The sequence below is a fragment of the Panthera tigris genome, chromosome B3, assembly GCF_018350195.1.
Source record: "Panthera tigris isolate Pti1 chromosome B3, P.tigris_Pti1_mat1.1, whole genome shotgun sequence".
Taxonomy (NCBI): Eukaryota; Metazoa; Chordata; class Mammalia; order Carnivora; family Felidae; genus Panthera; species Panthera tigris.
Genome location: NC_056665.1, coordinates 32,330,194 through 32,358,193, shown reverse-complemented (window position 1 = coordinate 32,358,193; position 28,000 = coordinate 32,330,194). Strand labels below are relative to the sequence as shown.

General features: G+C 53.5%; 1 protein-coding gene across 3 annotated transcripts; it reads left to right on the top strand.

Annotated features, from left to right (window-relative positions):
• On the top strand, nucleotides 1-27,480 carry CD276 (CD276 molecule). Of its 3 annotated transcripts, none has more exons than XM_042988426.1 (10): nucleotides 1-35; nucleotides 13,449-13,587; nucleotides 16,129-16,467; nucleotides 16,674-16,988; nucleotides 17,600-17,938; nucleotides 18,144-18,440; nucleotides 21,558-21,692; nucleotides 22,592-22,633; nucleotides 24,074-24,109; nucleotides 26,328-27,480. In XM_042988426.1, the coding sequence occupies exons 2-10, from the start codon at nucleotides 13,503-13,505 to the stop codon at nucleotides 26,567-26,569; spliced, it is 1,830 nt and encodes a 609-aa protein (XP_042844360.1). In that variant the 5' UTR covers nucleotides 1-35; nucleotides 13,449-13,502; the 3' UTR covers nucleotides 26,570-27,480. The 3 variants fall into 3 exon arrangements, with proteins under 3 accessions (XP_042844360.1, XP_042844359.1, XP_042844361.1); XM_042988425.1 differs by lacking the exon at nucleotides 1-35 and adding an exon at nucleotides 12,069-12,435; XM_042988427.1 differs by lacking the exon at nucleotides 1-35 and adding an exon at nucleotides 12,069-12,435 and having other exon boundaries at nucleotides 26,198-26,417.
• The last annotated feature ends 520 nt before the right edge of the window (nucleotides 27,481-28,000 follow it).

The following is a 28,000-nucleotide window of genomic DNA, read 5'->3' as shown; positions in this document are numbered from 1 at the left end:
CCGCGTCCCCGCGTCCCGAGAGCCGGCGCGGCGCGGTGAGTGCTTGCGTGGCGCGGGCCCGCGCGGGCGGGGGCGGCCTTTGTCTGCGGCCGAGCGGTGCGGGGCCGCCGAACCGCGTGCCGTGCCCTCCCTCGCCGGGCGCCCGCACCCGGCCATCTCCTCGGGTCCGCGGCGCAGCCCGGCTCTGGGCCCCCGACGCGCGGGGGCCGCCGGAATCCAACCCCGCCCCAACCTCGCCGCCGAGGGGGCTGGGGTACTGAGGGACCTGCCCTCACCCGGGAGGCCCTGGAGGAGGTTGGTGGGTGCTTGTGATTACCGGAGGCCCTGGGCGTGCAGGGGCGTGGGGACAGATCTGTCACTGTGTTGATTCTGGAAGGCTCAGGGAAGCCAGCCGGAGTTAGGAGGGAAGCGGGGTCTCCCGGGCCTGTAGAAGAAAACACCGAGTCCCATCCCCGAGGAGGGAGAGCTGCCGGAGAGGGGAGGGGTGGAGAAGGGAGCCCCACTCTGCTTGGCCCTGAAGGACCGAGTAGAGGACTTTCACGGGCAGCAGCGGGAGCAAGGGGGACAGATTCCGAGAACCGGTAGGGACAGCTGACCAGGGTGAAAGGTTGAATAGGTGTTGGGGGTGGGAGGCGAACACGAGGGAGCAGGGATGGGGCGGGCAATTTGGGCTCGGGAAGCGTCCAGGAGATGGTGGTTGAGGTGGGACGGAGAGGAGACGGGGAACTCGGTGGCGGGAAGGTGGGGACCGGGGTGGGGACACACTAGAGGAGAGGGGGTTGAATCTCCCAAGGAGAGTCCAAGGCCCTCGGTTGCTGTTTAGGGAGGGAGTTGGCAGGTTTGGTGGCCTAAGGCAGTGAACTGCCAGAAAAGGGGATTTATTTCTAAGCCAGACCTTCCCTAATAAGAAATGCGTGACAGATGACTCAGATATGGATGGATCTATCGCTGAGGGAAAGAAAACGTTAGGCAAAATAGTAAAGCAGGAAACATTGGGGGAAGAGGGAAAGGGTTTGTTTGACTTAATTGAGAAAAACTATTTACCTTCAAATTGGATGTGGATAATTGTAATGAGTCAATTTCATCATTAAATTAAGGCCCCAGGTCCCTTTTTACACGCATGTCTTTAGAAGTTAGCTTCTGTATTAGAAAGTAATGAAGCTGTTCTGTCTTTAAGAGAGTTATTCATTTAGTTTGACTTCCTCTCATTCCCTCTGGCCTCCCAGAAAGCCCTAGGAAATCTGATGCTGTGCAGCCTTCCTTGTAGTTTTGGGGGCTGAGGGAAATTGAAGTCTGAACTTGAAATTGTAGTCGAAACTTGTCTGATGGGTTGGGCCCATCTGAGTGGCAGGGAGGGGTGGAGGGCTCTGGGGCTGTAGGCTATGAGTGATGGCTCATATTTCCAGCTCATTTGGGGATGGGAATATTTTGGGGTGAGTACATTTCCCTGATACCTGGAGTTCTCAAGCTTTAGCACTAACACTTATGTTTAACTATCGAGCACGGAACCCTTTCTGTCTCATATTACATACATCATAGTCTGACATTAGGACACGTCTGGCATCAGTGAAATTTTTCTTCTTGACTTTGGGTCAGGGCTGTGAACGTGGGTTTTTGAGCTAAGGGATTGTAGGGCAAGGGGACTTTTGAAGGAGTGAGCTTTGCACCAAGTGGCCTCAGCAATGCTTTTATTGGTCCCATGACTGATGTTTGGAGTTCTTCCTCTCTTCAGTGACATCAGTAGTGGTTTCTCCTGCTTGCCTTCAGTGAGCTTTCCAATTTACTCCAGACTCCTGTGCTGCAAGAACTCAGACCATTGGGGGGCTTGGCTTGTTAGAGGTGAGAAGCCCGTGTTAATGCAAGCCTGATGGTGGGCATGAGTGCTGGGATTTGGGGACCTGTTTTTCTGTCCTGTTCCTGGCCCTCTGCAGTCTGACCAGGTACCCAATGGAGGCAGGTTGGTTAAATGTTGGAGATGCTCCAATGCCTGACAGCCAGGTTGGGTGCTTGAATGTTTGTGGAAAGGACATTTATGGAAATGTCCCTTCTGAGGAGGCTGTGTCCTTACTCTGGTGAGGGTGACTTCGAAGCCTTCCTGGGAGAATTCCTCCACCCTTCACCTGTAGTCTTGTCTTGTCTGGAGTTATAAATCTTCATTCTTTGGGGCAGGATTTGGCCTTGACAGTGAGCTGGGCAGTACCGTTTGGGGTCCGATTGTCAGGGTGATCACAGAGCTGTGATTCCATAGCACCCAAGGAGATTCTTAGACAGTGTCGTAGAACAAGTCTCTGGCCTGCTGCTGGCTGGTTCTTGGTTGGACATGTGGGATTTTAAATGTGAAGAAAATGATCCAAATTCAAGCAGCCTCCAGGATTATGACCACATGGGACCTGAGGCTGTGGACCTGAGTCATGGGGTCAAGGGAGGAGGAAGAAGGGCAGGCAGGATGATGTCACTGCCCATGAGCTTATCCTCTGGGTGGGGGTATCCACTTCTCATTGCTGTCTTTTTTCCACACCCCAGGCCAGGAGTGACAGGGAGGTTCACTAGCAAATGGGGAAGCATAGTCTGGGCTTAGGGGAATAAGAGGGTGGGAACTGGTGGATGTGATCCTTGAGAAATTTCCTTTGGTCTCAAGCGGATCAAACATTTGGGAGAGGGCACATGTGCTTTTATGTAACCCTTGGCTGCTGCATCCTGGTTTTGCCACCCCTGCAGTATGAAGTCCCAGATAGGAACATGGAGTTTTCAGGTTTGGGGTGGGGGGAGGTTTGTTCTGGATGTTTAGTAGATATCATCTCATTGAATCATATCAGTCCTGTGGAGTAGGGTATCATTAGCTGTATTGTATACATGGGCAAGCCAAGGCCCAGAGAGGGGAAGTCACATGTCCAAGGACACACAGCTAGCAAATGCTGGCGCTGGAATGCTGTCTGTCCCTAGAACAGGTTCTTTCTGCCACTCTGGAGGCAGGGAAAGGCTTTACCCCTGCTTCTGGAGTCTGGCAAGACGTGCTAAAGATCCCGACGGCAAGGCAGAGGGGACTCATTCGGGAGGCTGGGGAGAGAGCAGGCCTGACCTGGGTATCCTAGCCGGGGCCATTGCTGAGAGTGCTTGCTTCTCCAGAGGCCTAGTCCTCAGCACTCTCGTGCCTCCAAAGCCCCTCCTCCACTCTCCAGTTCTGACTCGTGTTCCCTGCCAGCTGCTCCCACTCTCCCTCTCATTCTCTTTGTGGTCCAGAGAATGGATGCCTCCTCCACGCCCCTAATTCCTTTGGGCATCTGGCCTTCCTGAGGCATAGGGAGAGTATCAGAGGGAAACCCACTAGGAGTGGGGAATGAGAAGCATTTTTTATTGGGATCCTGGGAGTAGGAAGAGATACTATCTCTGGGCTCCCAGGTTACCCTAAAGTCAACATGGCCTCCCAGGGACTGGGCCTTCCCTCAGGGGACACTGGAGTTTGTGCCCTGTACTGGGGGATATGGTAGCAGCAGGGGCAGTAGGGGCTGGAGCCCATGATGCTTGGTGCTGCGATCTTGTATTTGGGAGGAGGAAGGGGGGAGAGAACCGCTAGGGATGAGCCAGACACAGAGATGGGGCCAGATTGTGAGTCTGCTGCTTTGGAGCTGGGGTGCAGGTGGGATTCTTGGTGGAAACGGGGTCATAGAAGGAGTAATGGTCTCAGGGACCTGATGTATAATCCAACAGAGGAGCTCCTGGCTGGGGAGCGGGGATGATGCTCAGTGCAGGGGGTCCAGGAGGCCTTATCCCTATGCCTATGGCAATAATCATGACAGGAATAACAATTATTACTGCTGTTTGTAGGTGCTGGGTGCTTTCCCAAGTCCTTTCTGTATATTGTCTTATTTTATTCTCATAGCAGCCCTTGTGGGGTAGGGATTGTGACTCCTGTTTTAGAGATGTGGAACCAAGTCTCAAAGAGGTTAAGTCATTTATACTTGATCATGTGTTTAGCAAAACTTTTGAGTCAGAATTTGAACCGGGAGCTGCCTGCTCCTAAGCCCAAACTGTATCCTGGGGCAGACAAGGTGGCCTCACGATTCCATTTAACAACACAAAAGGCCCAAACTGACTCAGGTTATCAGGAAAAGGGAAGGTCAACAGGGGGGCCGTTCGCAGGCTGTCCTATAATCATCTTAGAAGGTAATTTATAAATTTATAAATATAATTTATAAATTTATTTTATAAATGAGCCTCAGAGAGGATGTCTTCTGAAAGTCTCATGACTAGGAAGTGGGGAGTCTGGATTTAAACCTGTATCTCTGACTCCAGAGGCATCTCCTTAAACACCAGGGCTCACTTCTTCCATGAAGTCTCTTCTCTCTACAGCAGCTCAACCTGTGATCAAGCTTATAGCACGGGATGGTGGTGGGACCTTCCTTTGAGGACTGAGGAGATAAAGACCTGGAGAGACATGGGTTTGCCCTAGGGAGCCTAGCAAGTGAGTGACGGAACCTGGTCTAAAATCTATACAAATCTTTGAAGTTGCTGTTTTCTTTTTGTTAACTGCAAAGGAATTACATGCTCATTGTCAAAGTTACAGTAGTGTATCAAGAAGTGCACATAGACGCTTACCCTCATTCCCATGCCCCGGAGTTGGGTTCACTATCACACTTCCAGACCCTTTTCCCACATACAAACATCCATCTCTTACCATCTATCTAAACACACACGCACTCCTTCATTTATTCAACAATGCATTGAGCACTCATTATGTGCCGGGACTCTGCAAGAATTAAGGATACAATAGTCAATAGAGCAGATGCTGTTTCTTCTCCGGGAGGTTCTAGTATGACATGAGGAAAAGAAAGCTGTGCAGTGAGTAACAGGGATTTCCTTGGAGTGGCAGATCTCTGCCTGGCTTTTCTGCCAAGGTGACTCTCAGGATAGAGATGTTACCTATGTCATGCATGTTATAGGACGTAGAAGAGGCCGCTGCGGCGAGGGGCAGATGGGAGGAGGTGAGGCTGGGGAGGTGAGCAAGGCCGGACCGGGTAGGGCTCTGTGGGCCATGGAGGAGCTGATTAAATATTGAACGTGTTGGCCTGATGCAATTTATGTTTTTTTTTTTTTTTTTTTTTTTTTTGCAATTTATGTTTTTATAGCAGTTATTCTGTTTGCTGTGTAGAGTCAAGACTGGAATATACAACTGGGTGGGGAGACGAGAGAGAAAGTAGAGGGACCAGTGAAAAAGCTTTTGTGGTCATCCAGGCAAGAGATGATGACGACTTGGCAGACCAGAGAGAACCGCACAGGTGGAGAGAAGCAGGAGTGAAACTATCAGAAAAGTCAGCAGACTTGTTTTCTGCAAAGGGCCAGAAAGTAAATATTTTAGGCTTTGTGACTATTGCAACTACTCTGTTCTGCTGTTTGTAGTGCAAAAGCAGCCACAGACAATACGTAAATGAAATGTGGCTATGTTCCAATGAAACTTTATTTACAGACGCTGGAATTTGAATTTTGTGTGATTTCCGTGTCTCATGAGATATTCTTTTGATTTCCAACCATGTAAGAAAGTAAACCCTTTCTTAATTGGTGAGCTGACCAACCAGGCAGTGGGCTGGATCGGTGCTCAGGCCATAGTTTGCCGACCCCTAAAATATATTTTGGGGTTAGGAATGGTTGTTCTTGGTGATGGATTCTCGAGGTGAGAGAAACTCAGGTTTCTGGCTTGAGCAGAGAGTGGAGAGCGGTGCCTCTCCCATGTGGGAAGAGCTGGGGAGGAACAGGTTTGAGGGGTACATCAACAGTTTGAAGAGGGACAGGTTAAAAGTGAGTCACTGGCACAGAGATGTTGAGGGGACAGTTGGAGCTCAGAGAGAGAGGTGTGGGCTTGGAGAAGAAAATCTGGAAGTTGCCAGCATATAAATGATATTTAAAGCCACGGGAGTGGATGAAGTCATCTAGGAAAAAATAGTAGAGAGATTTGAGGAGAAGGCCTAGGAGCCAACCCCAGGAGGTTCAGTGCTGGAGAAGGAAGGACCTGTACTGAAACATAGGTGATATTGACACAGAGAGAGAGGACCATGGGACCATTTGTTAATATAGAAATGAGATCATACAGTTGACAGTATACTTTATTGACATGATGTATGCCGTGGAATTATTTCCATATTAGTACACATTCTTTTCAAAAGCTATGTGCTATTCCCTTACGTAGATGCACCATAATTAATGTACCAGTTCCCCACTGTTTCCCATTTTTGCTGCTAGCCGGGCGTCTTTGAGACTGGAGCTAGTGGATCTGTAATCCAGTTCCTACAAACTGCAGCCCGTGGGCCAAATCTTCTGCTGCTTGTTTTGTATAGCCCACAGCTAAGAATGGTTTTTACATTTGTCATGGTTGAAAAAAAAAATCATGTGATTCATGAAAATTACATGCAATTCAAATCTGGGTGTCCATAAATAAAGTTCTGTTGGAACACAGCTCTGCTCATTCATATATACATTGTCTATGACTGTTTCCCTGTACAATGGCAGAGTTGAGTAGTTGTGACAGATATCAGATGGCCTGCAAAGCCTAAAATATTTACTATCTGGACCTTTACAGAAAGAGTCTTTCCCACTAGCTCCAGCAGAACAGCTCTGGGAAGTCTGACGGGGTGTGGTTTGGCTCATAGGCCTGTTCCAGAGCCAATCACTGAGGGTTCTCCAATGAGTCCGTTCTGGACACCCGCCGAGGCCCCACACTGGGGGTCAGTCCCACCAGCACCACATGGACTAGGTTCCCTGCAGGACAGGGGAGCCTTGTTTTTAGAAGGAGCCAGTGTAGAACAAGAGAGAAGCACTCTAGAATGAAGGATGCGGAGGAAAGTGACAAAGAGTATCAAGACTGACTACTGAAGGCAGAGAAGGTCTGCTCAGTATCTATTTTGTTTCTTTGTCAAAGAAGGAAGTTGCAGAAGCTGTGAAGAAGGTGTTCAGGCCAGGTGGGGAGGTGATAATCTGCTTTACATGGATTTATCTTCTGGCCCCTGTGATTGTCCGACCTGGTGCTGAGTGAACTTGGAGATAAGGTAGCTGAGAAGCTGTCCGGGAGATTTCAGGACAACTGGAGTAGACAGAGGGGGTGGGGGTCATAGCCTTCTACGGTTTCCCACAGTGTACAGAATCAATCCTGAACCACCCCCTGACCACCTCCCCTGCCCCATCTGCGATTCCTCAGAGCCCCTGTCTTCTCAGAGGGTGCTGTGGGGGCCCACTCTTTGCTCAAGCTGCCAGACTGCTGAAATCTCTCCTCCTCGGAACCTCCCCACCCCTCCAGGAAACTGCTGGACCCTCCACCCCCATAGTACTTCTTCATGTTTGTTGCATGAATGGAGAAGTGAATGCCAGGACACCTGAGATGAGCAGATGGCCAGTTTTAGGGGAGAGAAGGCCAATTATGGGAACAACAGATTGGTGATCGTGTCCTTCACCCCTGACAAAATCCTGGAACCAGTCATTAATCGAGCACTTGAAGAAGAGTACATCTTCTTCAAATGAGCCTTTTTTTTCCCCCTGGTTCTCCACATTTGACCGGTCGTCTGCCAGAAGTAGTGACATCTTGCGGATAGGACATGTGATGGGCAGCTGGGTAGGAAGACTCCTAATCGCAAAGCCCTGAATAGCAGATGGATGTTGATCCAGGGACAGAACCTAGTGCTGCGGGGTCTTCCTGTTCCTGTCCTCTTCCTGAGGACCTTGATGACACGAGAAACAAAGCACGGAGAAGAGAGCAATTTTGGGGGGGTGACATTCATTTTTCTTGTTTTCATCCACCAAAAAATTATCGATTGCTTTCTGCGTACCAGGAACTGTCAAAACAGTACTTGAAAAGATCACGATGGTTACACAACACTGTGACTGTATTTCACACCACCGAACTGTACATTCAAAATGGTCAAACTGGTAAACCTCACGTTCCTTACATTTTGCCACAATTTGAAAGAGAAGATCGTGACAGTTGGAGTGATGGACTCAGCTTAGCTGGCTGAAAAGTAACGGGAACCCTAATGAAACATCCCATAAAGTTCCACCCCTTCCCCAAGTCCGTCAGAAGAGGATGGCAGAGATGAGAATCAGCAGCAATGTGACTAAATGGCTTCCGGTCATTGGCCACCACTTGGCCTCTGTTATTTTGGGTCATATTGGTGAATACTATTGCATGGCTGCCCAGTGTGAGCTCGTCAAGGGAGAAGAAGATCTAAAACTTGCAGGGAGGAGGCAGACTTGTTCTACAAGGTCAAAGGAGGACTGTATGGGAGACAGATTTGGGCTCAGGATAGGGCAGAGCTTTCTACCGGTGACAGCTGCCCCAAAACCAGCGGACTTCTTTGGGAGGTAGTGGGTGCCCATCACTGGAGGGGGCAAATGGGTCATGAGGGTGGCCAGAGAGAGGTTCCCTGTTCTGATACCTGATCATTAACTTCTGCAGTTTCTCCAGAATTTGTTGGGGGACCTGTTCTCTTTCCAAAATCTTCTTCAAATGATCCCAACTTTGGCTCCCATCCCTATGAGTGCGTGGATATCTCCCTGTCCTGTTCTGAGTTCCAGCTCTGTGTGTCCAGGAGTCCATGTGACATTTGGCATGGATGACCTGTAGCTCAAGCCCGGTGGGAAGCTTCCTCTTAAACATGCTTCATTTCCAGGTCTCCCCATCTTACGATGGGTGCGCACATGTGCCCATTTGTTCAAGCCTTCAGGATGTCCTTGCCTCTTTCAGCCCCTCCTTCCCATACAAACAATCCCCAAGCCAGGTCACATCTACCCTTGAAATATCTCCTGAGCTGGGCCCAGGCATCATTAAGTGACTGAAATGACACAGTGTCCAGTTCGTATTTTGAAACACCTATTTTAGATGTGGTTTCCTTTTGCTGCTCTGAGCAGTGGCAATTTTCATGGGGTGGGAAGAGCTGGGAGAGAAGGATGGAAAGGAGGGGAGGGATGGCTCCTTAAATTAGTCACTTCAGATGCTGTTAAGAAAGACCCAAAATAACAGTGACGCTAGAGTAGATGCTTATTCTCACCCATGTGACAGTCCGGGTATGTCCAGTGCTGATACTGCAGCCCCTCAGGGGGCCTTGTGTCTTGCTGTTCTGAAGTCCCCAGAGCGTTGCCTTTGGCAGCGTGGCCTCAGATGGCCACCCCAGCTGTTTCAGCTAGTGGGAAAGGGGAGGAGAAAAGAGAGGGTATGCGCCCTCAGTTCCTCTCTTACCCGGTTAGCCGGAAGATGGTCACACGGACACACGTTTCCCCTGCAAGGCAGGCTGGGCTCTGTAGTCTTTAGCTGAGTGGCCATGTGCCTAATTCAAAATTCTACAGAAAGGGAGAGTAGGTATAGGGGGAAACTGGTGGTTTCCGCTGCAGTCATTTTGTACATTTCAATGTGACCTGCGTGGTAGTTAACTAACTGGCTATACCTCAAGGATACGGTACATGCAAGTTTAACGTACTGATCAAGTTCCACGAGGGTCCAGCAAAGCATTTGTCGTACTTTGTTTTTAAGTTTATTTATTCATTTTAAGAGAGAGAGAGAAAGAGAGGGTATGCGTGTGGTAAGGGGCATAGAGAGAGGGAGAGAGAATCCCAAGCAGGCTCTGTGCTGTCCGCGCAGAGCCCGACATGGGGCTCAGTCCCACGAACCGCGAGATCATGACCTGAGCTGAAATCAAGAATTGGATGCTCTGCCAACTGAGTCCCCCGGGCGGTGCCAGCAAAGCATCTCTTTTATACATAGGAATACTGAATTTAGAGAGGGGAAGTCATCTGTTAAAAACTGCACAGCAGTGTCAGAGCTGAGAGCAGAACGCCAAACTTGGAACTCATTTCCTACTATTTCAAAGGGATCTGGGCACATAGGCAGTGCCAGGAGGACAGGTCACTTGGGGCTGGGGAGGAGCTACCCTTCCCAGCCTGTCTACCTGGGGAGCTGCTCGTCATTTTTCAGGACTCACCTTTAGGGTTATTACGTCTCTGAGGTGCTTCCAAGTAGTTCTTACAGTGTCTTAAATAATATACTATATTGAAGTGCAGTGATTTACATGCACTTCCCTATTGGAATGCAGGCTCCTTGAGGACAGACACAGCTTAGTCATCTCTCTGTCCCCAGATCTGGTAGGCCTGCCTACCAGGTACTCAGTGAGTGGTTAAATGCACTACTGAATATACAAATGAATGTATATTCAAGGAGTCCTTCAACTGCAGATAATAAAAACTTAGCTGAAAGTAGCTTGAGTTAAAAAAAAAAAAGATTGACTCAAGTATCTGGGCAGTCTAGGTGTGCTTCAGGCATAGCTTGATCCAGGTGCTAAACTGCTGTTTTCAGAAGCTCTGCCTCTGTGCTATGCTGGTTAGCACAGATTGACACTAGTTATGTGGTTTGACTCTTCTTGCCCTCTTGGTGGGAAGCATTGTCCAAGTGGCCCCTGCAGAGATTGGGAGGAGGCAGGGGGTTAAGAGAGTATGGGGTGGTCATAGTGGGGGCAAGGAGTTCCTCTTGAGCATCCCTAGGTTCGAGGTATCTTGTTTTTGGTTTTGGCTTAATGGGGGCATATCTTGGTTCCTCTCTTGGGAGCTTCCCTGTGGCCACACCTCTGCTGGGGTTGGATGAACTTCCTGTACTGTCAGGCTAAGGGTGGGCTGGTCCCCTCAGTCCTGCTTCTCCGGGAAAGCCAAGGCACTCTGTGTTCTTTCCTGGCAGGGCTCCTTGGAGTTCCCACACTGGGCTGAGACTGGGATGAAGGAAGAGGAGGAGGGAGGGCTGGCTGGTGACTCATGGGGAGGGGTGGTGCATGCTGACTCCAGGGCCCGTCCTGCCAGGGGATGAGAATTCCCCTTTGTAGAGAAGGTGGGCAGGGCTGTGCAAATGCAGCATGCGATCTGTGCGTCTCCATGAGGCTCTGAGACAGGGGCAGCTCGTCTCTCCCAATGGGCAGTGATTGGCTTTCTGTTTCCAGGCCAAGCCCCTATTCCCTGTGTGGCACCTTGTCTCAGAGATGCATTTCTCCCTCGGGCCCTCAGCCCCTAGGGGCCCAGCTGTTGGGGTAGGAGCCTCTTCGTGCTGTGGAATTCTCAGGTCATCTTGGTTTTAGACTGTCGTCAGGCTTTTCCCGAGGGTAAACCATGAGGGTGGGAACTTCCCTGGGTTCAGAATCTAGGAAGGTAATCAAGGTGGGCAAGCCCAATGCCCACCCCTGGAAAGCTTCTCATTCTCCCTCTGGAGTGAAGGACAGCTTGGCCCTTGGAGAGCTCTGATAGGTCTGATTAGGAGAGAGGTGCTCCCTGACCTCCCCTACCCAGGAATGGCAGGCATTCCCAAGAGACCCTGGCTTAATGTCTGGAGACTTCATAAGAAAGGTGTTGAGTGCCAGGCAGAGCAAAGTGGCTTTATTTCAGTGGTAAGTGGGGAGCCATGAAAGGTTCTTGAGCATGGGCAAGGATGTGAGCAGATTCCTGTCTTAGGTCCTGAGAGCAGACATCGTAGACAATGAGGTTGGTGGGGGCAGAGCAGAGATAGCAGGGCCAGTGAGGAAGGTCACAGGTGGGTCAGAGGAGTGCTGACCCCATGAGTCAGGGTGGGAGTGGCAGGCATAAACAGAGAGGGAGGGGAGAAGGAGCTGGCCTGGGAAGAACAGATAGGCCTTGGTTTTGTCTGGGGGTGAAAGAGAGGAAGGGAGCCTTGGCATCTGGAAGCTTCTTAATCCTTAGTCCCTGGTTCTTCCTTGGGGGTGGGGGTGGGGAGCAGTGCGGGAGGCCGCTGCCTGCTAGCTTTTCCTGTGGCCAGTGGTTGCCCTTGTCAGCAGGATGTGGTGCCCGCCAAGGGTGCCTTTATGAATGAGCGAGAAGGCTGCTGACTCAGCAGGCGGCGAGGCTTTGAGGCTGCCAGGTTTGGACCGGAAGTGTCTGGGAAGGAAGTGGCTGCTCAGGGCTTCCCCGCTGTGGACAGCTGGGGTGGGGGGGGGGGCAGGATGCACCCGGTTTGGCTGAGGGACTCCCTCAGCCCAGCTGCCTGGTGTGTGTTGGGGGGAAGGGTGGGGGGAGAGGTGCTTGGCTGGGACTGGAAGGCCTGAGGCCAGGTCCTTTGTGACCCGCATGATGCTGACAGCTGTGGGTGAGATTTGCTCCTTGGGAGAGGCAGAAAGGTGTGGCAGGAGGCTGGGCACCCGGACCCTCCTCATCTGCGCTCACTGGCAAATTATATCACACTAACAAAGTCCCCTCACTTGTATGGGCTTTTTTTTTTTTTTTTTTTTTTCTCTTGCAAAATGGGACCGAGTCAACACCCCCCTCTCCCTGGGTGGTTGTGAGAATGTGAAATCGTTTGTGTTCCTGTTGAACGGTGTTGGATAGACCGAATCCACACTCGTGGCACACTATGTGGCTCGATAGGACGTGGCATGAACAATCAGGCAGCAGCTGTGGGACAGGGTAGAGGTGGGTACGGCCTGCCCGAGTCAGACACCGTGGGGGGCAGCCAGGATTGGGAGCACGGCTGGGCCCAGGGAGGCATGGGCGTCTCTGGCTCAGGTCTCACCTGTGACCACACACATACTTCGCACTCAGTCCTGACTTCAGCCTCTGGGGTCCACCCCAGGCCTGGCCTCTTCCGTTTCCGATTGGTCTCAGGAACTCAGTAAAGAGCGCCAAACTAGCAAATATGCTCTCTTGGGCCCCCTGTGCTTACACCAGCTGCCTCCTAGAACTCTCCCCTGAAGTTTCTGCACAAACATTGCTAACTTCACACACCATACAGCGGATGCCTCCATGTTCTGTCTCAGCGACCGTCTTGCCTGCTCACCGGGCTCAAAACTGTGGCCGCTCTGACGGCTCCCTTCCGGCTCCCTTCCTCTCTCCCCACGTCCTCCACTGCTGTTGTTTTCACCCAGACCTGCTTTATCTCTTCTCATTTATCCTGTACATGCTATCAGCATCATTTTTATGGAGCACAGCTCTGACCATATCCTTTCTCCTGTTCCAGAACCTTCAGTGGCTCCCAGTTGCCTTCAGGATAAATTTCAGAACTTTCAGCTTATCTCTACGTCTGGCTCCAGCCTCAGCCCTTACTCTCCCCACAAGCTGTTGTCTAGAGCCAAACTGAGCCAAACTGACCTGTGCACATTCTTGCCCTGGGCCGGCCAGCCTTGCCTCTACTTGCCGCCTTGCCTGTCTTCCTTATAGTTCATACCAACATCTTAGTTCTGAAACGTTGGTCCCAACTGCCCCCATGTGCCCTGGTCTAGCCTCCCCAGTGACTCAGTGAGTGCCCTCTTGCCAGCATCTCTCAAAAAATCCCTCAAGTGGGGAGCCTTGTAGGGTGTGGAGGGAAGACCTGCCAATGGGCAATCGAAACCTTCCAGGAGCTTCCAGGTCCAGGGGGCGTGAGGTGAGGGAGGGCCTGGGGAGGACCGTTGGTTGGAGACAAAGATCTCACTTCCTCTTCCTCGCAGGCAGGGGCAGCCTTCCACTACGGAGAGCCCAGCTGTCAGCTGCCTCTCAGGAAGATGCTGTGTCGCTGGGCCAGCGCGGGTGTGGGTGTGCGTGTGCGTTTGGCCACAGCCCTGGCAGTGCTGTGGGTCTGCGTCACAGGTGAGGGGAGCAGTGTGGGGACCGGATGGGGGGAGGGTGCCCACACCCACCAGGGCTTCTTCTAAGCCTCTGTCTAGCAGGGATGGGGAGGGTTTTGGCGAACGTCCTCCCAATCTCCCCTGTGCCCTGGCCACATGCCTTTCCATCCCTGGGATTCAACAGGCAACTTACTTTGCATTTGTTAGCCTGTCTCCTCTTCTGTAAACCGGTGATGTGAGCACTAACATGTTTCTTGAGCATGCAGTGTGTGTTCGTTCCCTCCTGAGGGCCTTTGCATGTACCGTTCCCTCTGGCTGGAATTTTCTGTCCCCAGACATTTGCACGACTTGATCCTTTATTTTGTTCAGGTCTTTGCTCCTATGTCACCTCCTCCGCAAAGCTTTCTTGGCTACCTTGTGTGAAATAGCACATCATCTCTCCCTGTCCTCAACCGTGGCATGCTTCTTCCCAGCCTTTTCCTCCACCTGACATGTTATAGGTTTACCTGCTTATTGCCTGCTCTGCTCAAAGAGCAAGGTCTATCCCCAGGGCCGGGATTGGTGCAGCCACACGGTAGGTGCTCAGTCACCACGTTGAATAAATGATGTAAATCTTCCCACACAGCTCTTGGCACAGAGTCAGCATTCAACAATGGCATTACTTTTAATAACCACATCCTCATATTTGAAATCCTTAGCCTCTGGCACAGGGAGAGACTGCCTCCTTCCGCCATAGGGGAAGACAAAGCTGAGTGTCTCGTGCCACCTGCTGGTCATAAAGAGGAAACAACTCTGTGGTCCCGGCTGCTCTGATTTCTTTAGAGAAAGAGCTTTATCTGGGTGATTCCTCAGGTTTCATCCCCAAATGCCCCTTCCACGGGGCACCAGTTGGAGAGGTGGCCTGGGGCCTGGGATTGCAGCAAGAGATCCAGGGCCAGGTTAAGACCTTTAGAGGTCTCTACACACTACAAAGATTATGATCCCCTCGCCCTGTGTATAATTCGCAATAAAAATACTAACCGTAAAGTGTTATTTTTCTAAATGCAAGAAACCTTTAATGGGTGCTATATCCCAGTCAGCTTTGGGTCATGACTATTTGATCCTTACACTTTTTGAGTGTGCCTGCTTCGCTGGTGTCCGTCTTACAAGGACCACTGAAATAGTCCGTTCTCCACAGAGGAGCCAGAGTGAGTTGTAAGCATTATTATAGCCAGATTATGCTGATTAACACCTCCCCCGCCACCCCGTGACTTCCCATTACATGTAGCACACCTAAATTCTTTACTGGTCTTACAAAGCTCTCCCATCCAGACTCTCCTGCCACACTGGACAGCTACCTGATATTTTCACATAGGGAGCTGAATCTTGCCTCAGAGCCTCCGTACCCACTGTTCTGTCTAGCTGGAACACACTTACAATAGCTCTTTTTTTTTTTTAATGTTCATGTATTTATTTTTGAGAGAGAGAGAGGGAGAGAGAGAGAGGTCATGCGCAGGGGAAGGACAGAGAGAGAGGGAAACAGAATATCCCAAGCAGGCTCCACACTGCGAGCCCAGAGCCAGACTTGGGGCTTGAACCCATGAACTGTGAGATCATGACCTGAGCCGGGTCAGATGCCCAATTGACCGAGTCACCCAGGCGCCCTGACACTAGCTTTTTGTATATCAAGCTCTTTTTCATTCCCTTTAAATCTCAACTTAATATCCTTTTAGTGAGAATGTGACTCACCACCACCTTGAAAGGTATGGGCATTCTTTCTTTCCAGTATAAAAGCTAATCATGTCTTTTTAGGAAAAAAAAAAAAAACAATGAGAAAGTACCTGTTATCCTTTCTCATCCAGAGAAAACCACTATTTAAAAAATTTTTTTTACATTTATTTTTGAGAGACAGAGACAGAGCACAAGTGGGGGAGGGGCAGAGAGAGAAGGAGACTCAGAATCCGAAGCAGGCTCCAGGCTCCGAGCTGTCAGCACCGAGCCCAAGGCAGGGCTCGAACCCACAAACCGCGAGATCATGACCTGAGCTGAAGTCAGACACTCAACCGACTGAGCCACCCAGGTGCCCGAGAGAAAACCACTATTAACATTTGATATACACTCTCCTTTCTGATTAATAAAGATAACATATACTTATGAGAAAATGCGGCTAGCTCAGACAGGTATAAAGTACCTGTCAAATTTTTGAAAAGCTACCACCTCTAATCCTTCGGGGTATGGATGAGCCAACAAGGAGCGCAACAAGGACCTGCTGCTTTCCTACTCCTAATCCACGCTAATGAGAACTTGTCTTAGTTTGACCCTCTCTCCCACTAAAAGGTAAGCTCCGTAAGGGTGTGACCTTGGTCTTCTCTGTTGCATTTCTAACCCTTATGTTTGACAAATAGTAGGTGCTTACTATATAGTTTCGCTGACTGAATGGGGACCACAGATAATAAAGTTACTTTGGGTCTCAGGCCTTAAAGGAGGGTTGGACCGGCCTGGGGTTAACATGGAAGCTGGAGGAGAGCTAGGGAGGCTCCCAGTGTCTACACCCTTCCTCACTGCCCCACCCCACTGCCCCCAGGCGCACTGGAGGTCCAGGTCCCCGAAGACCCCGTGGTGGCCCTGGTGGGCACCGATGCCACCCTGCGCTGCTCCTTCTCACCCGAGCCCGACTTCAGCCTGGCGCAGCTCAACCTCATCTGGCAGCTGACGGACACCAAACAGCTGGTGCACAGCTTCTCCGAGGGCCGGGACCAGGGCAGCGCCTATGCCAACCGCACCGCGCTCTTCCCCGACCTGCTGGCGCAGGGCAATGCGTCCCTGAGGCTGCAGCGAGTGCGGGTAGCTGATGAGGGCAGCTTCACCTGCTTTGTGAGCATCCGGGACTTCGGCAGCGCTGCAGTCAGCCTGCAGGTGGCGGGTGAGCGCCGGGAGGGGGCGCCCTCCCCTGGATGCACGCCTCACTTCCCGCCGCCCCTTACCTCTTGTGCCATCACGAACCCCATACATAACTCAAGCCCCATTAATGACCCCTGTTCCTCCAGGTGTCCTATCCTGCACCGCGGACCCCCATCCCCATCCTTGCCTTACCTCGACCTCTGCCCTCTACCCTCTGCCCCACTCCAGCTCCTTACTCGAAGCCCAGCATGACCCTGGAGCCCAACAAGGACCTGCGGCCCGGGGACATGGTGACCATCACGTGTTCCAGCTACCGGGGCTACCCGGAGGCCGAGGTGTTCTGGCAGGACGGGCAGGGTGCGCCCCTGACCGGCAACGTGACCACGTCGCAGATGGCCAATGAGCAGGGCTTATTCGACGTGCGGAGTGTCCTGAGGGTGGTGCTGGGCGCCAATGGCACCTACAGTTGCCTGGTGCGCAACCCTGTGCTGCAGCAGGACGCTCATGGCTCTGTCACCATCACGCCCCAGAGAAGCCCCACAGGTTTTTGGTTTTGGTTTTGGGTTTCGTTTGCTTAAATCTCCCGTGAGGGCGGGAGGTTTGGGTCCTATCAGCAGGGGCCGCAGGATTTGAATCTCGCTCCCTGTCTTCAGTCTCCCAGAACAGTGGCATTTTTGTAATGATAACAGGAAAGATAAACAGGATGGGGAGGCGGGGAAACTCACGGTGGTGGGGGGTGAGGACAATGACCACAGGCCTTCTACCGCTCTCCGGGTTTCCTGACTCCAAGGCTCAGGAAACCTCTGGAAAGGATGGAGAAGCATTCAGATCTCAGCAGAGAGCGTACGGATAGGAGAGGGAAACGGATCCATCTCAGGGGAGGGGGGTTGTGCTAGGGTTGGAAGCTGCCCTAGGACTGGCCCCCGGGGACAGGCATTATCAGGCCAAGGCCAAGCTGCTGTGATTCTTGTCATAAGATTAGGGTGACTCCACGTCTGGGAATCTGGAAACTCAATCTGCTTTTGGGTCTGGAGAGAAACTGGGAAGATGGAACAGGAACTGGGAGTTAATAGAGGAGGAGATCTGTGAGGCTGTGGGCTGGTACCCCGGCTTGTCCCCGCCCCTCCTTACCGCCTACCCAACCTCGCCCCCAGGCGCCGTGGAGGTCCAGGTCCCCGAAGACCCCGTGGTGGCCCTGGTGGGCACCGATGCCACCCTGCGCTGCTCCTTCTCACCCGAGCCCGGCTTCAGCCTGGCGCAGCTCAACCTCATCTGGCAGCTGACGGACACCAAACAGCTGGTGCACAGCTTCTCCGAGGGCCGGGACCAGGGCAGCGCCTATGCCAACCGCACCGCGCTCTTCCCCGACCTGCTGGCGCAGGGCAATGCGTCCCTGAGGCTGCAGCGAGTGCGGGTAGCTGATGAGGGCAGCTTCACCTGCTTTGTGAGCATCCGGGACTTCGGCAGCGCTGCAGTCAGCCTGCAGGTGGCGGGTGAGCGCCGGGAGGGGGCGCCCTCCCCTGGATGCACGCCTCACTTCCCGCCGCCCCTTACCTCTTGTGCCATCACGAACCCCATGCATAATCAAGCCCCATTAATGACCCCTGTTCCTCCAGGTGCCCTATCCTGCACCGCGGACCCCCATCCCCATCCTTGCCTTACCTCGACCTCTGCCCTCTACCCTCTGCCCCACTCCAGCTCCTTACTCGAAGCCCAGCATGACCCTGGAGCCCAACAAGGACCTGCGGCCCGGGGACATGGTGACCATCACGTGCTCCAGCTACCGGGGCTACCCGGAGGCCGAGGTGTTCTGGCAGGACGGGCAGGGTGCGCCCCTGACCGGCAACGTGACCACGTCGCAGATGGCCAATGAGCAGGGCTTATTCGACGTGCGGAGTGTCCTGAGGGTGGTGCTGGGCGCCAATGGCACCTACAGCTGCCTGGTGCGCAACCCTGTGCTGCAGCAGGACGCTCATGGCTCCGTCACCATCACAGGTAGGTAGTGGGCAGATGAACAGATGGGGAGGACGGAGGGAGCCGCTGCCTTTTTTTTCTAGATTGAGAGCTGCAATTTAGGTAGGTTTGGGTGGTCAGAAGCCTTTTTAAAAACATTCTCATACATTTTCAGCTGTCTCAAATTCTTCACCAAGAAGTCCTTAGGGGACTTTCTTTAACGAGCTGATAAAAGCCATTTGTAATATTCGCCCTCCTAAGAACGCCTTAGGTGGTACTTGTGCTTCTTACACGGGGGAGGGCGTAGCTGCCTGGAATCTGGAGGTGTGGGTGGGAGCTCCAGAGCAGACACAAGGCATGGTGAGGCAGGGCGATGGGAAGGTGTTGCTGTGATCTGAGGCCCTGAGGGACAGCTGGGCCTGTCCAGGTGGTCAGTCCCCCACACCCCATCCGTGGCAGCTCTTGCACACGGGAGCTCTCAACCCAGGCAGCAGTTGTGGGTGGGGCGGAAATCTCTGCTGCCCCCATGTGGTCAAACACCAGATTGATGCCGCCCTCTTGGTGATTCCCTCTATCTGGTTGGGGTTTTGTTTGGGGTCCGAGCCCAAACACCCTCCCTTCCTGTAGTGTCCACATCAGTGGGTGCTTCTTGTGTCTCGGGGTGTGAAGAGGGGGCCTCCCCACATACTCTGGTGTCAGGATAGCAGGTTCTGTCTGTCTAGTTGTCCTCTTTTCCCTTCCCATGACTTTCCCTTGCCTGGTGTGTTTCCAGAGAGGATAAGAAATACCAGGTAGAATGAGGTCAACGGAGAAAGTGAAGCTTTCTGAGAAAGGAGTCAGGAGTCAGAATGGGCTGCAGCAGTCGGGAGAGGTCTCCAGGGACAGGCAGGAGTTGAGAGGGTCTTGAAGGATTGGTGGACTTTGTGATAATTGGCACACTGGGCTGAACTGGATATTTGCCACGCCGTGCAGAAAGGGTCTATGGGTGTGAGTGGAACTGTAGGGAGAATGCTTAGCCCACCCAGGAGGGGGAAAAAAAAAAACCAAACCTTTATTTTAAACTTTAGTAGGTAACATTGAGAGTGCTTTTATTTCAGAGATGAGGAAACCAAAGCCCAGTGAGGAGAGAGAACTTTCCCAAGTCTACAGACCGGCAAAGTGGCTCTATTTGGGGGGTCAGGCACCTCTTTGAAAATTGGATACATGATAAACACAATAGTTTGCATTGACGTTTAGAGGGTGCATGGCCCCTCTAAACCCATCCGTGGGGTCTGTGGCCCTTGACTCCAGCATTGGGGTCTGTGGCCCTTGACTCCAGCATCCTTCGGTGAGCAGATGAGCCAGGACCAGAATCCAACCTTTAGCCTCTCAGCCTAATTTTCTCTTCTCCCCACCACCCAGCCTCCTGGTTTTGTAAGAGCAGGTCTGGCCTACTTTGGAGCCCTTGGCCTGTATTTCACTCCAGGCAGCTTTATGCCTTGTAAAACATTCTGGGATTCAGGCTGTCAGTCCTCCAGCCTGGTCTCTCCCACACCTGCTGGAGGTTAGTGAAGTCGAATGTGCTGTGCATGGAGGGGGCTTTACGGAGCAAGCACTGGAAATGGAACCTCAACACCCAGGTCTGAGCCCTGCTCTTTACGGTTTGAGTGAGGGCATGTCTGACCTGTGTTCTAGGCACTGACACCAGTCAGGGGGTGAACGTAGAAAGGGGTCCTCCCTCCTCCTTGGTATTTCTGTGGCTCTGTGCCCTCCTTTGCTACAGGAGCCCCGCTGAGGATCCCCAGGGGTTTCCTTCCCAGGCTTCGTGGACTAGCCTTCCTGGCCCTGCATGTCAGCTGCTGCCCTCTCCTGCTCTCCTGGGTGATGTGTCCCTTTGCTCGCAATGTCCTGAGTGTCAGCTCTGCCAGCCATGCCGGCCGAAGGGAACATCTGCTGCACATGCCTGTGTCCCTGCCAGGGCCTCTGCTCGCTGAAGGTCCTCCTGGCACGGCTCTTTGCAATGATGGTGACTTCTGCAGAACCAGCTGGCCCCCTAAGACTGCCGATGCCCTGGGCGCTCAGGGTCTCCAGAGACCAGAGGAAAGCAGCTCTGTCTTTTGTTAGATTTGACGTCCCCAAGGCTTCTGCCCAGGACCCAGCATGGGCCCAGGGCCTGGGCGGATGGCTAGCGTGCTCAGAACAGCTGCTGGGGCTGATCCAGGTGCGGGCGCCTCAAGCCCTTCCCTCTGCTGCGAGATAGCTCACAGGAGGGCCCCCACGCTTCCCAGAAACATTCCCCTGGCAAGTCTCCTCCTCTTGGGTAAACCCAGAACCCTCACTGGGCACCCTCAGTTCCCACCCCCATCTATGTGCAGGGCTCCCCCAACACTTTCTGTAAAGGGCTGGATAGTAAATATTTTAGGCTTTGTGGGCCACGTACAATCTCTGTTGCTGCTGCTGCTGCTGCTTTTCCTTCCCCTTCTGCGCCTCCTGTTTCTTTTTTTGTAACCCTTTGCAAATATAAAAACTATTATTAGCCCACAGCCTGTACAAACACAGACCACAGGCCAGATCTGGCTCGCAGACCATGATTTGCCGACTCCCGATCTGTAGGATGGGGCGTATCACCAGGTGGGGTTGGAACAGTCAGGGAGGGCCTCCTGAGGAGGGGAATCTTAAACTAGGTGAGAGTTTGGGAGCACTTTTTAAGGTAGGGGAACCTGACAGCAGTGGTGTGGAGGCTGGAAGGAACCAGTTGTCTGTGCAGAGAATGGTCAGGGCACCAGCTCGGCTGGAGCAGAGGTTCCTGGAGTGGAATTGGAAAGGAAGGCTGGGGGAGGGTAAGCAGTAGCCACATGATAGAGGTCATCCAGAAGGTTGAAGCATTATTCAAGTGTCAGTGGGGAGCCGTAGAAGGTTCTAGAGCATCATCAACTTCAGACTCTTCAACCCTGCCAGGGTTGAAGCATTTGCACACCAGCCATGGCTGTGTCAGGGTTTGGATGTGTCTCAGTGTGTGGGGAAGGGGCGTGGGGACTGAAATGAGGTCTCTTCATAGTGCTGGAGCCCAGCAAGGGTGGGAGCTCCCTTCATACCTTGTGGCCCCGGGGTGTGCTGTGCTCAGGGCCATGGGTGCTGGGCATGACCGTCTCTTCCCATTCTCCCCACTTCCCCTCCCAGGGCAGCCCATGACATTCCCTCCCGAGGCCCTGTGGGTGACCGTGGGGCTCTCTGTCTGCCTTGTCGCCCTGCTGGTGGCCCTGGCCTTCGTGTGCTGGAGAAAGATCAAGCAGAGCTGTGAGGAGGAGAATGCAGGTGAGCGAGAGAGAGTGTGTGCATGCGCACACGTGTCTTTGGGCATGTGGGTGTGTCTGTGACATCAACAAGCGGGTCGCTTCCTAGTGACAGAATGAGCATGAGTGTGCCCATGGGGTCGGACTGCACGCGTGCGACCTTGAGGCTGAATATGGCTTGTGTGTGTGAACAGGTGCACGCCTGCCTCTCAGGGTGGGAATACAGCAGGCTGAGCGTGTGTGTGAGTGGGACTGGAAGAGAGTGGTGGGGACTTGTGGGGCTCAAGTGCGGTGGTGAGGGTGGAGGTCATATGAGCGTGTCTGCGAGTGGCGGTGTGGGTGTAGAGCGTGAAAGTTTAGTGACACGTGCGTGAATGCTGCATGGCTTCGGGTCTCACTGTGCGAGGGTGTGTCCGCCTCCTGGCAGGCAGAGTCTGAAGCAGCTGCCATTAGCTAGGCTGGGGTCAGTGTGGGTTGACTTTGGTGACCGGCAGGTGGTGAGTTGGCATTGGTAGATAGGTGGTTTGAGCTTGGCAGGTAAGTATGACCACTCGGGTGCATGGTGGGAGGTGAGCACACACCGGTGAGCGGGGTTTTGGTGCCGGCTGGTGGCACGCACAGGCTTCCAGGGGCGACCGTGAACGTAGACGGTGAGAGGTGGGAGCTGGCTGGGCATTGGGAGGGAGGGTGCAGATGTGGAGGAGGAGGGACAGACAGGTGGGTGGTGCTTATGTTGGAGGCTGGTGGTGGACGGGCTTGGCGAGTGAGCAGATGGGGGAGTGATGGGGTGGATGGGTGGGTGGGTGGAGGGGTGAGAGGAAGGTGCTTGGCTGGGTGAGTGGTGGGCGCTCTCAGATGGGGAAGTGCAGTAGTGACAGTGGGTGGCAAAGGTCTCTTGTTCGCTGAGTCCTTGTCTTCCAGGTGCCGAGGACCAGGACGGGGATGGAGAAGGATCCAAAACAGGTGAGTCTGAGCTTAGAGCTGGCCTTATTGGCTGAGAGGACACAGGGACAGGATGAGGACTCTAGGAACTGGAGGAGCCACATTCACTTGAGTTTTGATGAAGTGTCTCGTGGACTGTGGCCTCCTACCCAGGTGAGTCTGGTCTTTGCTTAGCGTTAGGCCTGGATCTGGATTTCCCTAGACTCCCTCCCAGGGGCTGCTGCATCTTTCCTGCCTGCCTTGCCTTTCTACCAGGGCCAGGTCCCCTCTGAGTGACCCTGCGCCGTGGGGTCTGGTGGCTTCCTAGCAGCAGAGTGAGGACTCAGGAGAAGGGCATCCTGGGTTGAAGTTCCAGCTCCAGCCTGTAGGCGGAGTGGCCTTGAGCAAGTCACTTTGCTTCTCCAGGCCTCCGTTTCTTCATCTCTGAGTCTTGGTTTCCTCCTAATGACTGCCTCCCTTCATAGGTTGTGTGGGTTAATTAAATGAGATAACGTATGTAAAGGGCCTAGTGCCATACCTGGTGCCTGGTAAGTGCTCTCGATATCTTGGAGTCGTGTTAGTCGGCAGTTTAAGACAGTACCATTCTGGTTAGAGGCTGTGCGACTTCAGGCAAAGTGCTTTGCTGCTCTGGGCTTCAGTTTCCCATCTGTAAAGTGTTATCCCGACGCTGCCTTGATGGCACCAGAGGGCTGTTCTAAAGCTCTTTCAAGTGACCAGATACATAGGTGGTCTGCAAAGGGGATGGGGCTTTGGGGACACAGCCCAGCTTGGGGCCGGTGCCCAGGCACTGGTGTTTCGTGGCCCCCGGAGGCCTCACTGCCCTCCCTTCTGGGGCTCCTGGCTGGGAGAGGCAGGTTCCCGCTGAATCATTTGGGATGGTGCCAGTTGACACCGGTCCCCTCCCCACCCCCGAAGAAGGAAGAGCAGGAGACGGACACCTGGGGACTGCCGCAAATTATGCCAATTAATTTTCTGCCTTTGGTGTGGAGACAGCCCTGGGATCAGGCCTCATTTTTCTTGCTCAGAGGCAGATGTAGTTGAGAGAGGGAGGGGTGGGGAGAAGAGGGTGGCCTAGAGATTTGTTCAGTGTCAGGTCTGCATGACCCCAGGCCCACCTGGGATCGTCTGCGGCCTCCTGTAGCTTCTTACTTGGCCCTTATTTGCAGGGCAAACTCGGTGTCCTTCCACGCCTCCAGCTCACTGGAGGGCAGGGTAGCTGTTCCCATTGTATAGATGGAGAAAACGGAGGCCCAGATGGGAGTGACAGGCTACAGAGCAGAGCCAGGGCTCGGGACAGTGGCCTAAGACCCTCCCCTGGTGCTGGGATGTTGCCCTCATCCTCCCAGCTTCTCCCAGTCATCCAGGCCCGCCTTCTTCCCCGGCTCTCGTCCCTCTGTGGGACCCCGTCCCCCTCCCCTTCCCGTGGTTCCCCCTCACCATGTGCCCCTTCCTTTTTTGCAGCCCTGCGGCCTCTGAAACACTTGGAAAGCAAAGAAGGTAAAGACACGTGGTGCTTGAGAACATGTGTCTGTGTGTTTGCACATCTGTGTGTAGGAGGCTGGAGGAGGGTCCTTGGTGGTGGGGGTGGTGATCACCTTTTCACCACCTGGTGACCTGAGGCTCCCTCCCTGGGGGAGCAGCCTTGACTCCCCGCTGGTGCAACGGCAGCAGGCAGAGTAACCGAGGTCCTGGCTGCTCTAATCGGTTGCAGATATGACAGGGGCATCACAACGACACGAATTTATTTCTCTCTCCTGTAACAGTCTAAGCATTAGGTGATCGTAAGGCCACTGATGTCCTGGAGCCAGGTTCCATTTATTGGTGTCTGCCCCCTTCCGCGCGGAGTTTCCACCCCGGTTCCAAGGCTGCTCCAGCTCCTGTGGCCCCGCGCCCCTCCCCTCCGGAAGGGGAAAGAGGAAAGGGAGGAAGGTTTTTTCCCTAGGGCTTGACTGGAAATAGCTCCTGTTACTCCAGTTTCCACCATCCATCGATCAGAGCCTAGTCACACGACGCCTACCTAGCACAAGAGAGGCTAGGAAATACAGTTTTCAGCCAGGCAGCCATGTTCCTGTTACATGGTAGGTGGTTAATCAATGTTAACAATCATCGTTATTCATATTATACGGCATCAGCGGTTACATCGAGAAGGGGTTGGTTAGAAGTAAGTTTGAGATTCATCCTTACTGAAAGTAACCAACAGCGACATCTGAGTACGTGTGTTTGTGTGGAGATACCCGTGTATCTGTGTGTGTGTCTTGTGAACAGAACGTTCCTTGGGGCAGTATCGCTGTAGATCTGAATGGCTTCCGCCTAAAAGTCCAAGTTGGCTGCTAACAGTTAAAGGAAACTTAAATCTTCTTAAGGGTTCCTTGGTGTCCCTGTCAGGAAATAAACTTTCACTGAGCTCCTGGAGGCTCACCCCTGCATTTAGGGGAGAGGGGAAGGACATAGGCCCTGGAAACTTCCAGAGGCAGGGGGCAATGGGGCCCTCCGAAACCTGCACAAAATACATGTACACGAGGGCCATAGACTCAGACTTTCACGAAAGGCAGCAAGAGGTGTTTAGGAAGGCAGCCTTGTGCAGAAGGTAGATGCCCCTGGGTTAGGAGGGGAGACCTTGGGTCTAGTCTCCGCCTCTGACCTTCCAGGAAGTTTCCTCATCTGCAGAATGAGCCCCTCACTTACAGATGGTTGTGATAGGATTAGGCAGGGTGACAAATGCAGAAGTGCTCTGTCAAGCAAGTCTTTTAAATGCTGTAGAATGTTCCATGGCAGTAATGGAGGCCTGTGCTGAGGTACAGAAGGATGGAGATAAGTGATCTGCCTCTCTGTTGTTCTGAGACAAATGAGGCATAGAAGGATCGAGCAGTTGGAGATGAAAATGTCAGCCTTGTTCCGGAAGAGGGCTGCAGAATGGCCCGGTCCTGCTCTGAGTGTGGCAGCCTGGCCCCCCAGTCTCTGATCACGCTGGGTGAACCCAGAGGCAGTATCCGGAAGGGAAGACTACTTCCCTGGGACACACGGAGCCCCAAGGGTGGGAGCGGAAGGGTCACACATGCCCTGGTCCTCCTTCTAAGCTCCCCATTCAGGTCGGGGAGTGGGGTGAGGCCAAGGGTGTGAGTCCACTGGGTGCCCCCCATGTAGAGACAAGAGCCAGAGGGAGGGAGGTTCCCCACAGCACTGCTCTTGGGGAGCTCCGTGTGGGAGGGGGAGCTGGGAAGGATTTCTTGCTAGTGGAGGGGAGGGTATGACGGAGGGGAAGAGAAAGGGAGGTGGTGGTGGGAGGGGACACGTGTGCCAGGGAGAGGGGACAGTGGATGGGAAGGGTGTGGGGCGGGTGGACTGGGGAAGATTAGGCAGCCTCCCTCAGGGACTTCATGGTCCGTCTGATGCTCAGCTCCCGTGTTGGGGTCAGTCTGGGCCTCCAGGGCAGTGCGTAGCACAGGGAGCTGCTAGTCAGACTGCGGCGGCCACCGCCAGACATACTCCGCACCCGAAAGTGTGTGACCATGTGCCTGGCCCGAGAGCAGAACTCCTGCATTTAATGCCTTTTCCCCTGCTTTTTCTTTCCATCGTGAAATGTAGATGATGGACAAGAAATAGCCTGACGGCGAGCACCAGGGGGCTGCAGCCCCTGCCTGGGGGCTCCCACCTCTGGCTGCACTGGGGCCTCCGGGTGAGCCCTGCCTCCGACAGATGCCTCCCACTCTGGCAGGTCCTGCTCACTCTCCAAAGGACAGAGAGGCCACCCTGCAGCCTTATTTCTCCGATGGACGTGACTCCCAAGTCATCCTGCTGCCTTATTTCTCCAGTGACATGATACGTAAATCATCCTACTGTCCTATTTCTTATGGACATGACACAGAGACCACCCTGCCACCTTATTTCTCCAACGGATATGCTGCACGGACCATCTGGCTGCCTTTATGTCTCCAAAGGACTCAGTATTCAGACTGATGCTCTGCCTTATTTCTCCAAAGACAGGATACACAGTCACCCCTGGCCTTGGTTCTCCAGTGGCCCTGATATACTAGTTATCATTTCTCAGCCTTTTCTTCCACCCACCTGTGTGCCCGTCTGCTCGGACAGGGACCCTGAGCCTTCAGCATCTCCTCAAGTCCAGAGGCGGCTCCCCTCCTGCCCGCCCCTCCTCTGGCCCCAGCGTCGGCCTTTCCCTCCCTCGCTGACTGAAGACAGCGCCCTTCCCCCGGGCCTGTGGAGGCACACAGGCGCATGTGCTGGGTCACGTGCTGGGACACGTTCGGACCTCCCTTAGCCCAGTCTCTTCCGTGGTGCCGTGGGCTGTGCCCCGTGAGCTCCCCCTCCACGGGAAGCATGTGCTGGTCACACTGGGTCTCCGGGTGTCCGCGTGGGCCCCCTGGGGGTCAGCTTCTATCCCACTGTTTTCCCCTCCTTTCCTTTTGTTCATCCATTCTAGTAACAGTCACTGAGCATCCGTGGGGTGTCAGCACTGTGTTAGGTACCTGGGACCCAGCGTGAGAGGACAGGCCCCTTCTCTAAGGAGCTTGCCCTTCAGCTGGGAACTGTCAGGAAACCTGCAACCGCCTGCTACAGCCTGCGGCTCGTGCGGGGGCTCCTGCCCTGCTCTCTACTGTACCCCTTTTCTGTGCCCACAGCTTCCTGGATACCTCACTCCCACCCCCTCCCTAATCCTTACCCAGAGCAGGGGCTGCGGGCAGAAACCTGGAGAGAGGGGCAGAGCCTCTTGCTAGACCTGAGAATCTGATGGTTTCCAAAGTCCTTCCAGGCGTGAGCAGGTGGGCAGGTGGCCATGGCACTCTGGACCCCGAAGAGCAGAAGCCTAAGTGAAGCCTGGGGATGGGGCAGGAGGGCCGCAGGGACACAGCTCTTCCCCTCCCCCCCCCCCCCCCCCCCCACGCCCCAACCACGGTGCTATTCTGGGGCTGGGAAGACATCTCCTGGCTTGTCCTTTGCTGGCCTCCAGCCTCCGGAAAACTTCTGATGTCCTCCCGCTGACATTTCTTCCTTCCCCAGGAACGGAAGAGGTGGCATGTCTAATTTAAATGTGGGACTCTGAGGAATTTTGTTAACTGGGGGTGTATTTTGGGAAAAATAAATGGCTTTGTAGAAAGCTTTTTCTCCGAGAAGTGTGTGGAAGCAGGTTGGGCGCAGTACTTGGCAGGAAGGAGTCCCTCCCGGACATTTGAGGCCAGAGTGGGATGCCTGTATCTCCTCCCTCTCGCCGTCCTTAAACCGCTGGATCTCTGTGGCCAGGCCATGCAGCCCCTCCCTGGCCTCAGTTTCCTTCTTGGTAAAGTGAAGTTTGCTGTCCAGAAAACCAAGCTTTCGGTCAGTGTATGGGACACCTCCCACTTCTGGAAGCATCACCTAATTTCTTTGTCTCCA

Bases quoted from the DNA above. Each gene is read 5' to 3' on its own strand.
- CD276 (XM_042988426.1), top strand. From the start codon at position 13,503: ATGCTGTGTCGCTGGGCCAGCGCGGGTGTGGGTGTGCGTGTGCGTTTG. The intron at 16,989-17,599 runs GTTTTTGGTTTT...CCTCGCCCCCAG, and splicing joins GCCCCAGAGAAGCCCCACAG to GCGCCGTGGAGGTCCAGGTC. The intron at 21,693-22,591 runs GTGAGCGAGAGA...CTTGTCTTCCAG, and splicing joins CTGTGAGGAGGAGAATGCAG to GTGCCGAGGACCAGGACGGG.